Source organism: Palaemon carinicauda, chromosome 9, assembly GCF_036898095.1.
Source record: "Palaemon carinicauda isolate YSFRI2023 chromosome 9, ASM3689809v2, whole genome shotgun sequence".
NCBI lineage: Eukaryota > Metazoa > Arthropoda > Malacostraca > Decapoda > Palaemonidae > Palaemon > Palaemon carinicauda.
In genome coordinates, this window is record NC_090733.1 from 126,539,201 (window position 1) to 126,553,428 (window position 14,228).

Genomic DNA, 14,228 nt, shown 5'->3' on the forward strand with positions numbered 1-14,228 from the left:
CCATTAAAAAACTGGACTTTTACGCAAATATTAAACTGGACTTTTACGCAAATATACAGGGGAAGGCTACAGAAAATACAGTGAGTGAAATAATAACATGGGCAGGTCGTCAGGTTCAAGTAAGCTTCCGACGCCGACACTAAACGACATACTATGTCCCGAAGGAGGCCAAAACGAAGCCTTATAAGCCCCGACTCGTGGCTTCATCACAACACACCAACTGGTATCGGCAAAATTCGACTATTGGTCGGATCGCCACAATTCATAATCATCTCCCAATAAATATCGAACACTTGTGAGGGAAAAGTATGATCTTAACATACTCGCACACTAATAATGTGAGATGTGAGAGTTCTAGGATGTGTGCCAGGCGGAAGCCGGACAAATATATACTATAGCCCTCCATCTGCAACACGCCCCCCCCCCCCCTCCCCTCCGGCCAACTCACACCTGACCCCCAGAGCTTCGCATTAAGCAGAAACTCTCACTTGCCTCTTGACTCAACCCCCCTTCCAGCTCTCTCTCTCTCTCTCTCTCTCTCTCTCTCTCTCTCTCTCTCTCTCTCTCTCTCTCTCTCTCTCTCTCCTCTCTCTATGATGTAATCAGCTTCGCCCTTTATAAATGCACACCAGATTTGCACCTGTGAGTAAAACAGCCACCTTCCTTTTCGTGAGAATCATTCCTCTAATTTAGAATACAAAAACATCAGTCTGCTATCAAAATAATATCACTTACGTTGAAATAATTAGATTATGACAACATAAGTAACAGTCTAGCGTTTGAATATCAATATTCTGTCAAAACAGGACGCTATATGCCCAAGGGCTCCAACAGTGAAATTGACCCAGTGAGGAAAGCAAATAAGGAAACTGATAGATTAGTGTCTGAGTGAATCCTCAAGCAAGGGAACTCTAACCCAAGGCAATGCAAGACCAGGATACAGAGGCTATGGTATTACCCAAGACTAGAGAGAAATGGTTTAATTTTGTTGTGTCCTTCTCCTACAAGGGCTGCTTATCATAGGTTAAGAGTCTCTTCTACCCTTATCAAGTGGAAAGTAGCCACTGAATAATTACAGTGAAGCAGTGAAGAAGAATTTTTTGGTTATCTTAGTGTTGTCAGGAGTAAGAGAAAAGAGGAGAATGTGTAAAGAATAGGACAGGCTATTCGATCTGTGTAGGCAAATGAAAAATGAGCCGTAACCAGAGTGGGGTCCAATGAATGACAACCTGGCCAATAGAAGGATCCAATATATCAACGGGTGGTTGATGCCTTGGCCAACCTACTACTACTGTATGATCAAAATTCTGATGAAGTTATCAATCGTGGAGTAAAATCTGTACCAATTAAGAGTTACAATCAAGATATGATTGACACCAAATTAGGTCCCATCTAACTTTAGAATTGCATCTTTCGCGTCGCATCCGTAACTGAAAAAAGCAGGATTCTACTCGCAAGAGGAAACCAATATGGAAAGCAGTAAAGTAAGGAAAAAACATATGAAAAACTAACTACTAAAATAAAACATATCATCATCATGTCATCGCCTCCTACGCCTATTGACGCAAGGGGCCTCGGTTAGATTTTGCCTGTCTTCTCTATCTTGAGCTTTTAATTGAATACCCCTCCATTCATCATCTACTTCGCCCTTCATAGTCCTCAACCATGTAGGCCTGGGTCTTCCAACTCTTCGAGTGTTTATCAAGGTGAACTAGACAGAAGACATCGGCGTCAATGACCTTAGATGTCAGGATGCCAGAAAACCCCAAATCAATTAATTAAACAGAGGAAAAACTATATGAGATAAAAAATAAATATATAATTCAAACCAGCAAATCCACCGAAGGCAGAGGTCGAGAGTGGCGCAGGTGCCTCTTTCCTAACCGGCTAACCAAACACGTGTCTGCGGTGTCGTCTTGAAGCAACTTATAAATAAAACAGAGGTGACGAACACCCAAGTTCTTCTCGAGACGCTCCAGAGCAGAAGAAAACTGCAACGACACAGTTCTCGTCTCTTATCAACGGCGCACGTATCATTTTTTTTAAAATGATTCGATGTATCATTTCATACCTGTGTTAATAAATGGCTCGATGTATCATTTCATACCTGTGTTAATAAATGGCTCGATGTATCCTTTTATACCTGTGCTAATAAATGGTGTATCCCTTTATACATGTGCTAATATTTCAAATGATTTGATGCATCATTTCATACCCGTGTTGATAAATGGTTCGTTGTATCATTTCATACCTGTGTTAATAAATGGTTCGATGTATCCTTTTATACCTGTGCTAATAAATGGTGTATCCTTTTATACATGTGTTAATAAATGATTCGATGTATCATTTTATACCTGTGCTAATAAATGGTGTATCCTTTTATACATGTGTTAATAAATGATTCGATGTATCATTTTACACCTGTGCTAATAAATGGTGTATCCTTTTATACATGTGTTAATAAATGATTCGATGTATCATTTTATACCTGTGCTAATAAATGGTGTATCCTTTTATACATGTGTTAATAAATGGCTCGATGTATCCTTTTATACATGTGCTAATAAATGATACGATGTATCCTTTTATACATGTGCTAATAAATGATTCGATGTATCCTTTTATACATGTGCTAATAAATGATTGGATGTATCATTTCATACCTGTGTTAATAAATGGTTCGATGTATCATTACATCCCTGTGTTAATAAATGGTTCGATGTTTTACGAATTATTTTTCAGAAGTGATTAAAAATACAAAGGTTCGATAAAAACGGATTTCTGGTGTGAGTTGGCTTGTGTATGCATGAATAGACACGACCACAATGTGTATGTGTATGTGTGTATATATATATATATATATATATATATATATATATATATATATATATATATATATATATATATATATCGTGTATATCTGAAAAATTAAATTGACCCATAATTTATGAAAAAATAAATTTATCTCGAACTTTCGAAGGGACCACCTCCCATTCTCTTCTGAGAATCAAAATAAATTTAATTTTTCATTAGCTGTGGGTTTACTTTATTTACATATGCATATAGTATATATATATATATATATATATATATATATATATATATATATATATATATATATATATATATATATATATATATATATATATATATATATGTATATATATAATACTTTATTTCATAATATATACTTTTCCATTGAATTTCAACAATTATATAAAAGGCAAGGTTGCTGACCAACAGCTATAACTCACGTTCACACAGAGTTTCAAACAAGACCCATCTCTGGTCAAACTGTTCATATTTATAGAATAAAAGAACTGGCTGAGGTTGTAAATAATGTAAATTACAATATATTTGTTGTTTCTATCAAGTTGCAGTAACCCGACCACAACGGTCAAAGACAGATCAAAATAAGTAATTCATATTAATGTCTCTCTCTCTCTCTCTCTCTCTCTCTCTCTCTCTCTCTCTCTCTCTCTCTCTCTCTCTCTCTCTCTCTCTCTCTCATTAATCCTTATTTAAGAGAACCATTAGTCTCCAAATAATGTTCTCTCATGCGAATTTCTAGTTGTTTATGTGCGAACTTCAACTGGATAACGTATCGTTTAATATACAGTACACATTCTTCTAAGGAACAAATCCTTAAGGGTTTGAATTACAAACGATAAATCAAGTAATAAACGTAGTCCAATAACAGCTCGGACGTTCTCAATGCACGAAGATTACACGACAGCTAAACTGAACTCACTGAACTCTAAAAACCCGTTCAGTTCTCGGCCCGCCTAGCATGCACCTGAACGAGGCCTAGAGCATAATGCAACAGGTGGGTGGAGCCAGAAAGAGAATAAGACTTTCGACAGAGTTCGAAACGAAGTTTATTACAAATGGCAAGGGGTCCGCCTTTCCACTTCCCTCTGGATCTGTTCTTTGCTTTGAGACTGAAGATACTTATGCTTTTAAGAGGAAACTGGAGACTTTCTAGTTTTCAAAGTGCTTTGACTAAGTTGTGGAATGATCTTCCTAATCGGGTAGTAGAATCGGTAGAACTTCAAAAAGTTCAAACTTGCAGCAAGCGTTTTATGTTAAACAGGCTGACATAACCCTTTTAATAATTTATATGTGAAACATCTTCTTCGATGTTGTAATTGTTAAAATATTTCATTTTTATTGTTCATTGCTACTTGTATCATTTATTTATTTCCTTTCCTCACTGGGCTACTTTCCCTGTTGGAGCCATTAGGCTAATAACATCTTGCTTTCCCAACTAGAGTTGTAGCTTAGCAAACAATAACAATGACAGTAAACGAGCAATATGCGGTGTGAAATGCTGAATGCCTTGGAATACACATGATAAAATGACTGTGAAGATCCTGTAGAGCGTAGGGTTCCCCTGCTGTAGAGGAACAGAAAAGCAGACCTTAAAATAAATAACAAACGAGACAAACCCTACACGCAAGATGGTCTGCCCCTAGCGCTTTCTGTTCCAATTGCAACATGTATCGTTGTTACTTTACATTTTCTAAGAGATATTCTAGTTATTTCTGGCATTTAATTTATTATCATAGATAACGGAAACGTTATCTGCATCGATGAAACAAAATCAATGCATTGCAAATATCCATTTAACAGACTATATAGAAAAACCATTCTTGGGGAACATCCGCTCATATTAATAATTTTTGCAAAAGCTACAACTCTAGTTGGAAAAGCAGAATGCTATAAGCCCAAGGGCCCCAATAGGGAAAATAGCTCATTGAGGAAAGGAAATAAGGAAATGAACTACAGGAGAATATTAAGAACAATAACACTGAAATAAATATTTCAGATATAAACAATAAAATTTTAAAATAACAAGAGGAAGAGAAATAAAACAGAATAGTGTGCCTGAGTGTACCCTCAAGCAAGAGACTTCTAACCTAAGAGATTGAAAGAACATGATACAGAGGGTATGATACGAGAGTTTAAGAGGGAGAAATCTTATTACGAAAGTGAAAGAGTTAATATTAAAAAATACATAGTAAAATATGATAAATCCACATAAAAACAGATATGGAAAATACTGCTAAAACTTACATATAAACTCATGAACTCTAATGAAACAGTCTGAATGTGAGAATGTATTTGAGAAACTAAGTACTGCAATATTCGTGGATGAGCAACAATACAGTATCAACCTTCAATAAAAAGAAAACGGGGAATGAAAACGTGGTTTGGCAGCAACGCTTGCTGGCCAGACAAGGGTGACGAAGAGGTAAATAATACCGAGGGAAAAAAAAAAAAAAAAAAAAAAAAAAAAAAACACCAACACACACATGACCAAACCATTTGCATTGCTTATAGAACAAACTAAGTGACGTCTAAGGGACAAAACTTAAGTCTGTACAGTTGGCTTCATTAATTCCGATACACTGACGTCTCCTTAGATTCCCATGAAGTGTACCGGAATTAATGAAGCCAACTGTATAAGATACCCCCCAAAATAAACTTAGATTCCCATGAAGTGTACCGGAATTAATGAAGCCAACTGTACAAGGTACCCCCCAAAAATAAACTTAGATTCCCATGAAGTGTACCGGAATTAATGAAGCCAACTGTACAAGGTACCCCCCCCCCCAAAAAAAAATAAACTTAGATTCCCATGAAGTGTACCGGAATTAATGAAGCCAACTGTATAAGGTACCCCCCAAAATAAACTTAGATTCCCATGAAGTGTACCGGAATTAATGAAGCCAACTGTACAAGGTACCCCCAAAAAATTAAACTTAGATTCCCATGAAGTGTACCGGAATTAATGAAGCCAACTGTACAAGATACCCCCCCCCCCAAAAAAAAAGAAAAAAACTTAGATTCCCATGAAGTGTACCCGAATTAATGAAGCCAACTGTACAAGGTACCCCCCACAAAAAAAAAATAAACTTAGATTCCCATGAAGTGTACCGGAATTAATGAAGCCAACTGTACAAGGTCCCCCCCCCCAAAAAAAAAAATAAACTTATATTCCCATGAAGTGTACCGGAATTAATGAAGCCAACTGTACAAGGTACCCCCCCCCCCCCCAAAAAAAAAAAAATAAACTTAGATTCCCATGAAGTGTACCGGAATTAATGAAGCCAACTGTACAAGGTACCCCCCCCCAAAAAAAAAAAAAAAAATAAACTTAGATTCCCATGAAGTGTACCGGAATTAATGAAGCCAACTGTACAAGGTACCCCCAAAAATAAACAAGCGCAAAAAAACTATTTATACCAGTCCACGAGGGGGACATTTAGAGCTTTTCATCACAGGGGTACGTCACATTCTGGCAAATGCTATCTTCTGCAACAATTTATTTTTCCCCCGACAAATTTGCGTTCACTGATTGGCTGAAAGGCAAGTGCAGCCAGAATGCACTCCCAGTCTCCACAACTTCAGACATTCAAAAAGGAATATTTTAATACTTTTGTGCCTACAGTGCGCCTCCTTAAGTTAGCGGCACTTAAGGTCATTTGCTGGCACCGTCTCAGAGCTCAAAAGGAAGGAGAGTTGAAGGATATTTGTAGAGCTTATTAAAAAAAGGTTTTCGAATCCACTTCTGTAACTGGACGCACATCAGATGTGCATTTATTCAATTTTGTCTAGATAGTTCACCAAATAATTGGGCTCCACAAGGCACTTGAAGAGTTCCAAGACCCAGGCCTACATGGCTGAGGACTACGAAGCGTGAAGTAGGGTCCACAAGGCAGTAGAAGAGTTCAAAGACCCAGGCCTACATGGCTGAGGACTATGAATGTGAGGTAGATGATGATGATGGTGACGTATCTTTTAAAAACTCAAGATAAGAGACGACTGGCGAAATCAAACCGAGGCCCTTTGCGTCAATAGGCATAGGAGGAGATAATGATGATGATGATGAAAATTAGATGCACAAATTAATACCGGAAACTCGAACAAACATACGCTCATACTCATCAGTGCTTAAGACTAAACTTCATGATAACCTATAAAAACCAACCGTGCATTCGTAATGTGAAAAACGTCATAAACCGGATAGAATGAGAGAGAGAGAGAGAGAGAGAGAGAGAGAGAGAGAGAGAGACCGGCAATCACATGCTTCCTACAATACTCCTAGCACAGCCACTACTTTTGCCAAAGGCTGCCAAATGGAATCAGTCTCTCTCTCTCTCTCTCTCTCTCTCTCTCTCTCTCTCTCTCTATCTAAGATGTATATATACACACACACACACACACAATATATATATATATATATATATATGTATGTGTGTGTATGTATGTATGTATATTTATATTTATATATATATATATATATATATATATATATAGAGAGAGAGAGAGAGAGAGAGAGAGAGAGAGAGAGAGAGAGAGAGAGAGAGAGAGAGACATAAGCCGGAGTCCTGCAGATCATTTGTGCAATATATGCACTACAAGATTTACACTGACTTATTTCTGGGAAGGAGTATGCAAGAGAGTACACAACTTGAATCACTCACAGTTAGTATAATAATAATAATAATAATAATAATAATAATAATAATAATAATAATAATAATAATAATAATAATATGCTACACCAGAGCATCATGCTCTCAAAAATAAGATCAGCAAGTCTCTATTTTATTTAGCCACAGTATTCGCAAACTAACAAACGTCTATAAACCTTGGCGTCAAAATCGTTATTCCCCACTAGCAGCCACCACAAGAATATCTTGTTCAACGACATTCTTCGAGATGTATTGGTGTTCTGGGGATGAAGCAACACCGTAAGATGGAGGACGAGTTTGTTAATGTGCCTATCTCGCATGCTATTTCAGAGAGGCCAATTTTAGCAAGAGGTACACTCTCTTTCAGCAAGATGTACTCTTTCATATAGGCCAATTTCAGCAAAATGTATACACTCTTTCAGATAGGCCAATTTCAGAAAAATGTACACTCTCTTTCAGATAGGCCAATTTCAGAAAAATGTATACACTCTTTCAGATAGGCCAATTTCAGAAAAATGTACTCTCTCTCTTTCAGATAGGCCAATTTCAGCAAAATGTACACACTTTCAGACAGGCCAATTTCAGCAAGATGTACACTCTCCTTCAGACAGGCCAATTTCAGCAAGATATACATTCTCCCTCAGACAGGCCAATTTCAGCACGATGTACACTCTTTCAGACAGGCCAATTTCAGCAAGATCTACACTCTCTTTCAGACAGGCCAATTTCAGCAAGATGTACACTCTCTTTCAGACAGGCCAATTTCAGCAAGATCTACACTCTCCCTCAGACAGGCCAATTTCAGCAAGATGTATACACTTTCAGACAGGCCAATTTCAGCAAGATGTACACTCTTTCAGATAGGCCAATTTCAGCAAGATGTACACTCTCCCTCAGACAGGCCAATTTCAGCAAGATGTACACTCTTTCAGACAGGCCAATTGCAGCAAGATGTACACTCTTTCAGACAGGCCAATTTCAGTAAGATGTACACTCTTTCAGACAGGCCAATTTCAGCAAGATGTACACGACTAGTTTCAGGGAAGGAGCATGCAAGAGAGTATACAACTTGAATCACAAACCGATTAAAAAAAGGGATATGAGCATTCTAGCAAAAAGGGATTTAATGAAAATTTCAGACATCAAAAATGAGAAAAATTCACAACGCAAGTCATGTCACACAGGTAGTTGTCGCCTGACATGAGAACGCCTTGGCCTCGAGGATTTAACACCAGTATGTGGGTTATGATTAACATTCCATGAACTTCAAGCAGCCTGACGATTCATACCACAGTATGTTGCCTAAATTATGAGCCCTGTTCGATCAATTAACGGATGAAAAATCACAGTATATTACCCAAATTATAAGAGGCCTCTTGAATCAATTAAGCACATGAAAAATCTCAAATAAGAGAAGTTTACAGATAGCCTGTAAAATACAACGTTCAATTATTAGTTTGATCCAAGCCAAGAAATTATAAATCACGTTTTAATATTCCAATACAACTCTGTAATCCTATAGCTCATATACTTAACGCCAAATACTCTTTTTAATTAGAAAAATACACAGCCTCTAGCCCAATGCGGGCAACACCCAATCCAGTTTTATCAGCTTAAATGCCCATCATAATTATGTAATCGTTTGAAATCTGCCAATCGAGGGAAGACGTGAGATAAGCACAAAACCACTTGTCTAGATTTATCACAAACTGAGCCTGAGCCCATCTATGATTGTGTAGAAGAGACGAGTGGGATAATTAACAATACTGAAACGCAAATTAAATTTATCGCCCATAATTTAATATCGTATAAACTATGATGTCCACAATAATTATATATACTATTCATAACAAAACAAACGAGGGATTATGAATAAATAAATAAATAAATAAATAAATAAAAAAAATGACGATTCAGAGAAAATCTAGATTATGTACCTTCTTCCTCCACCTTATTAGCAGTCATGTCGTACCTCCCTCCCATCACCTCATGAGCAACAAACCTTAAAACACAACATCACTTTCCGACTCTAAAGCAGAGAAGACGAGGGGAGGACAAATGGAGGTGATATCATGATAGTGTGGCTAAATAGATAAGATGAACTCACCTAGATGGTGGAGAGATGCAGGAAGTCTAGAACAAGATATAATGGAAAAATAAGTTCGGAGCCAAATGAGCCTTTAAAAAAAAAAAAAAAATATTATTGTTAGCTAAGCTACAACCCTGGTTGGCAAAGCAGGATGTTATAAGCCCAAGGGCTCTAACAGAGAAAAACAGCCCAGTGAGGAAATAAACTATGTGAGAAGTAATGACCAGGAATAAGAAATTTTATATACCGTAAGTTCCTGTCCAAAAAAAATTAAGATGAGAATCAGCAAGTGTAGACCAGACAAGAGAACAATATATGTACAGTGAGAGAGAGAGAGAGAGAGAGAGAGAGAGAGAGAGAGAGAGATCTCAAGAGTCGAGATATAAAGCATACGAACCCAAAGGAAAAGTACAGTACAGGATGAGTTTTCAGACATGAAAGAGCTTTTCAGAGACAGAGAAAGAATGTCATACGGATCTGCATGAATCTCCGGATCCGACCTATGGAAATTACATCATCAGAAGCTTGCCGGGGAACGCTGAGAATAGCCAATCAGATTGTGTACGTGCTTAAGGGGGGGGGGGATTTACAGATTCTAATTACAATCTGCCATCACTTTACCACATTAAATCCTCAAAATAAAAATAAAAAACACGAAATACAATTTTGAGTGAAACAAAATGAGGAGCATCAAGATCTAAACTAAAGGAGGGGAGGATGGCACCATGTGGATGGCACCATGGTGCCATGTACTCAAAGCTATCTATAATGAACTAACGAAAGCTTCAAAAATCAAATACTTAACCAACACCGACACAATTCGAGCGTGAGCTTCATTGTCTTATTATAAGCAGGAACGATATTAAAGTCTATCCTTTGATAATTGTTATTTAAAAAAAAAAAAAAAAAAAAAAAAAAAAAAAAAAAACCTGAAATACAAAATACAATTTTGAGTAAAACAACATGAGCAACGGTAGCAAGGCATCAAGATCTAACTAGCTTAAAGGTGGGAAGGTGTCAAACAAACTCAAAACTAACTGTATTAATGAGAAATCAACGAGAGCTTCAATAACTAAAAACTTGACCAACACCGGCACAATTCGAGCATAAGCTTCATTGCTATTTTTATAAGCAGCAACAATATCAAAGTCTATCCTTTGATAAGGGTTCAATATAACACAATGACCTTTTATGACCCCCAAAATCAGATCACAGTTCACTAAAAAAAAAAATAAAAAAGGGTAACAACATCAAAACTGAAAACTAACTGGTTGACATCGTCGAAAACATGTTTAGACCACCATCACAGAAAGAACTTTTTGGCTAGATAAAAAATTTGGCATCTCCTGTAAACTTACATTACATTAAAATAAAACTAAGATAGTTCACCAAGAATGAAAAGGACTAACCACGAAAAATTGGTCAAATACAACATTCGTTGCTCTCTCTCTCTCTCTCTCTCTCTCTCTCTCTCTCTCTCTCTCTCTCTCTCTCTCTCTCTCTCTCTCTCATAGAAATTCATACGAAACAGACAGTACATATCTTCATGATTATGGTCTATATATTATCTTACTTTATTTCATTCTAAACCCAAATAAATATTGCAAAATATTCAATGCATATGATGCATATCAGTGCAGAATTATTACAGCTTGAGTCTGCTAATCTATTTATTGCTTGATAAAATATTCTCTGGTTTCTCCAAAAGATAATAATTGGGTGTAGATAATTTATTTCTGGAGTGTGCATATAAACCTAAAGATCATGTTGGAGATGTTTGATACCTCTCCCTCACTGCACAGCTGTGTGTGTGTGTGTGTGTGTGTGTACTAGCCACTTTCATTGGTTAACTCGACTTCTCCGACACCGGACCCCTCCATCACCCCCCCCCCCCCTTAGCTAATGCACCACCTACATCAAGCTCCTCTCCACCAACACACCACACTTCCAACTCTTATCCTCCAACATTCCTCCACGCCGGCTTCTTCCACATGTGACTTCTATTCTAAAAAAAAGTGCGTTGGATTCCTTATCCCTCCGGAGCTATCACGACAAAACCTCTTAAAGAAAAACAGAGGAAGGGACAAGGGGTAATCACCAAAGTTGCATGATGCATCAAAAAATAATATGTAGAGTAGAACTTGGAAGTTACGATATCAGACGGAAACGAATGAACGTACGTACATAATTCTCCTAAATATACTAAGAAATTGACATGTGACCAATTGTAAAGGCACGAACAAAAAAACTGAAACTTAACATTCACTTGGGAGAAAGCTGAATCTTTCAATTTTCGCTTTATAACTTACCTTGTAAGCGCTGTCATGGATCCATACACTCTAGAATATCCATGCTACCCACAAAATTCACCACGAGAAATCACCAAAGCCCTTCGACGAGGGACTCTATACTTTCAAGTGAGAGCAAGCGTGTGGGGAGAAACACCCGAATCACTACAGCAACTTACGTCACTAGCGGACTGGTGGGACTGTTGGTGTTGGTGGAGGAGTTGTTGTCTCTCATACACACACACGCACAAACTCTCGTCAGCTAAGCCAAAAGAGAGCGTCGTGGTCGCAAGCCACCATGTCTGAGGTTGCCATGGTAACACGGTTCCCGCAACACCCCATCATCTTTATCAGCCAGCAGCAGCAGCATCTTCAATCAGGGTTGCCAGGTTGGACTTTTCCAGGCCAAAAACTACAAATTTGGCCTTTTTTAAATATCATAACAAGAAAGTTTTGCCTTAATTGTTATATTCTTGGCCATTTTTACTAATGGGTTGGCCTTTAAAGCCACAGCTGATTAGAAGTTGGCCTTTCTCACTTAGAAAAACCTGGCAACCCTGATCTTCATCCCGATTTCTGGTACCCTTCTCAAGCGACTTTTCCAAAGCATCGTTTTACTTTTAACTTTATCTCTCTTCATAACCGGAGAAATATCTCAGATACGAACGACTATACAGCTCCGGGGGTTGCACTAGAGAGCATATAACGACTTATACTTGAGAAGTATAAATTATTTAAATAACAAACTGGCCTGACGCCACCAATTTTGGAACACGTCGCGCTCAAAATAAACCTCAAAAAGTAAAAAATTCTGCGTCCAAAAATAGAACATCGTGGTTGCTCCCTGCAGTTATTAAGGGGGATATGTAATTTTACTGGATGCTTATTATTATTATTATTATTATTATTATTATTATTATTATAATAATTATTATTATTATAATAATAATAATTATCATTATTATTATCATTATTATTATTATAATTATTATTATTATTATCATTATTATAATAATAATAATAATAATAATAATAATAATTATTATTATTATTATTATTATTATTAGCTAAGCTACATCCCTAGTTGGAAAAGCAAGATGCTATAAGCCCAAGGGCTCCAACAAGGAAAAATAGCCGAATGAGGAAAGGAAATATGGAAATAAACGATATAAGAGAACAGCTTCACTAGGATATTAACTATAATACAATGTGGGATTATGTTATTCAAAATAACGGTATTTTATTTATTGTTAATACCAAAGAGAGAGATGGGCGGTGTTATATGAAACAACAAAATGGCAATAAAGTTTTTTTAAGTTTATAAAGGAGAAATTTTATTTTAAATGTTGCTACTTGTCTTAGAAAATTTTATTTTTCCTTGTTTCCTTTCCTCACTGGGTTATTTTCCTTGGGCTTGTAGCATCCTGCTTTTCCAACTAGTGTTATAGCTTAGCTGGTAATAATAATAATAATAATAATAATAATAATAAATAATAATAATAATAAAAACACGCAAAATGACCTTCTAAGCTTATTACCAACGTGATAACTTACAACAAACAAAAAACTGAACTTTAAAACTATTTATAATGTGACAAATAATCATCATTACTGCTAAAACAAGAGGGGCACTCAGTACAGCGCAGACCTCCGCCGTGGCAGCATATTTCTCGATATTTTGCTTGTCCTTGACCTTTGACCTTATCAAGCATTAAATGGCATGGATTTGCATACAATCAAATATGAACCAAGTTTGAAGTCTCAGTGGCAACGACGTCCGAACTTATGGTTGATTATGTGAATTAGACATTTTGCTTGACGGTGACCTTGACCTTTAACCTTGACCTTCCATAATTCAATCATATTTGTCTTTTTACAACACAGTTAATCCATGCAAGTTTCATTACACTACGATTAAAATTGTGGTCAAGAAGCAGTTCACAAACAAACACATACACAAACAGGGACGAAAACATAACCTCCTTCCAACTTCGTTGGCAGAGGTAATAAAAGGAAAAAATAAACCAAGCAATAATAATCATACACAGAAACAACCAATTCAAATTAAGAAAGCTGGCCCAGTGGTTGCTGGATATCGTAATCGCAGCTACGATCGCCGATATAACTGTCCTATCCGCCCAATCTATCGTGACCTTTGGACATACGGAAAGGGGGGGGGGGACTTGAGGATTATGAGGAGAGGGCAAAATCTACTCATATTATTATTATTATTATTATTATTATTATATTACTATCCTAGCTACAACCCTAGATGGAAAAGCAAGATGCTATAAGCCCAGGGGCTCCAACAGGGAAAAATAGCCCAGTGAGGAAAGGAAATAAGGAAATAAATAAATGGAGAACAAATTA

General features: G+C 36.9%; 1 protein-coding gene across 1 annotated transcript in view; it reads right to left on the bottom strand.

The window, feature by feature from the left end:
- LOC137646621 (uncharacterized) overlaps positions 1-12,016 on the bottom strand; it is a 127,460-nt gene extending 115,444 nt beyond the window's left edge. Inside the window, exon 1 of the mRNA XM_068379729.1 lies at positions 11,880-12,016. Within this exon, the coding sequence (XP_068235830.1) occupies positions 11,880-11,896 (17 nt within the window). The 5' untranslated portion in view covers positions 11,897-12,016. The remainder of the gene's footprint in view (positions 1-11,879) is intronic.
- Positions 12,017-14,228: the final 2,212 nt, after the last annotated feature.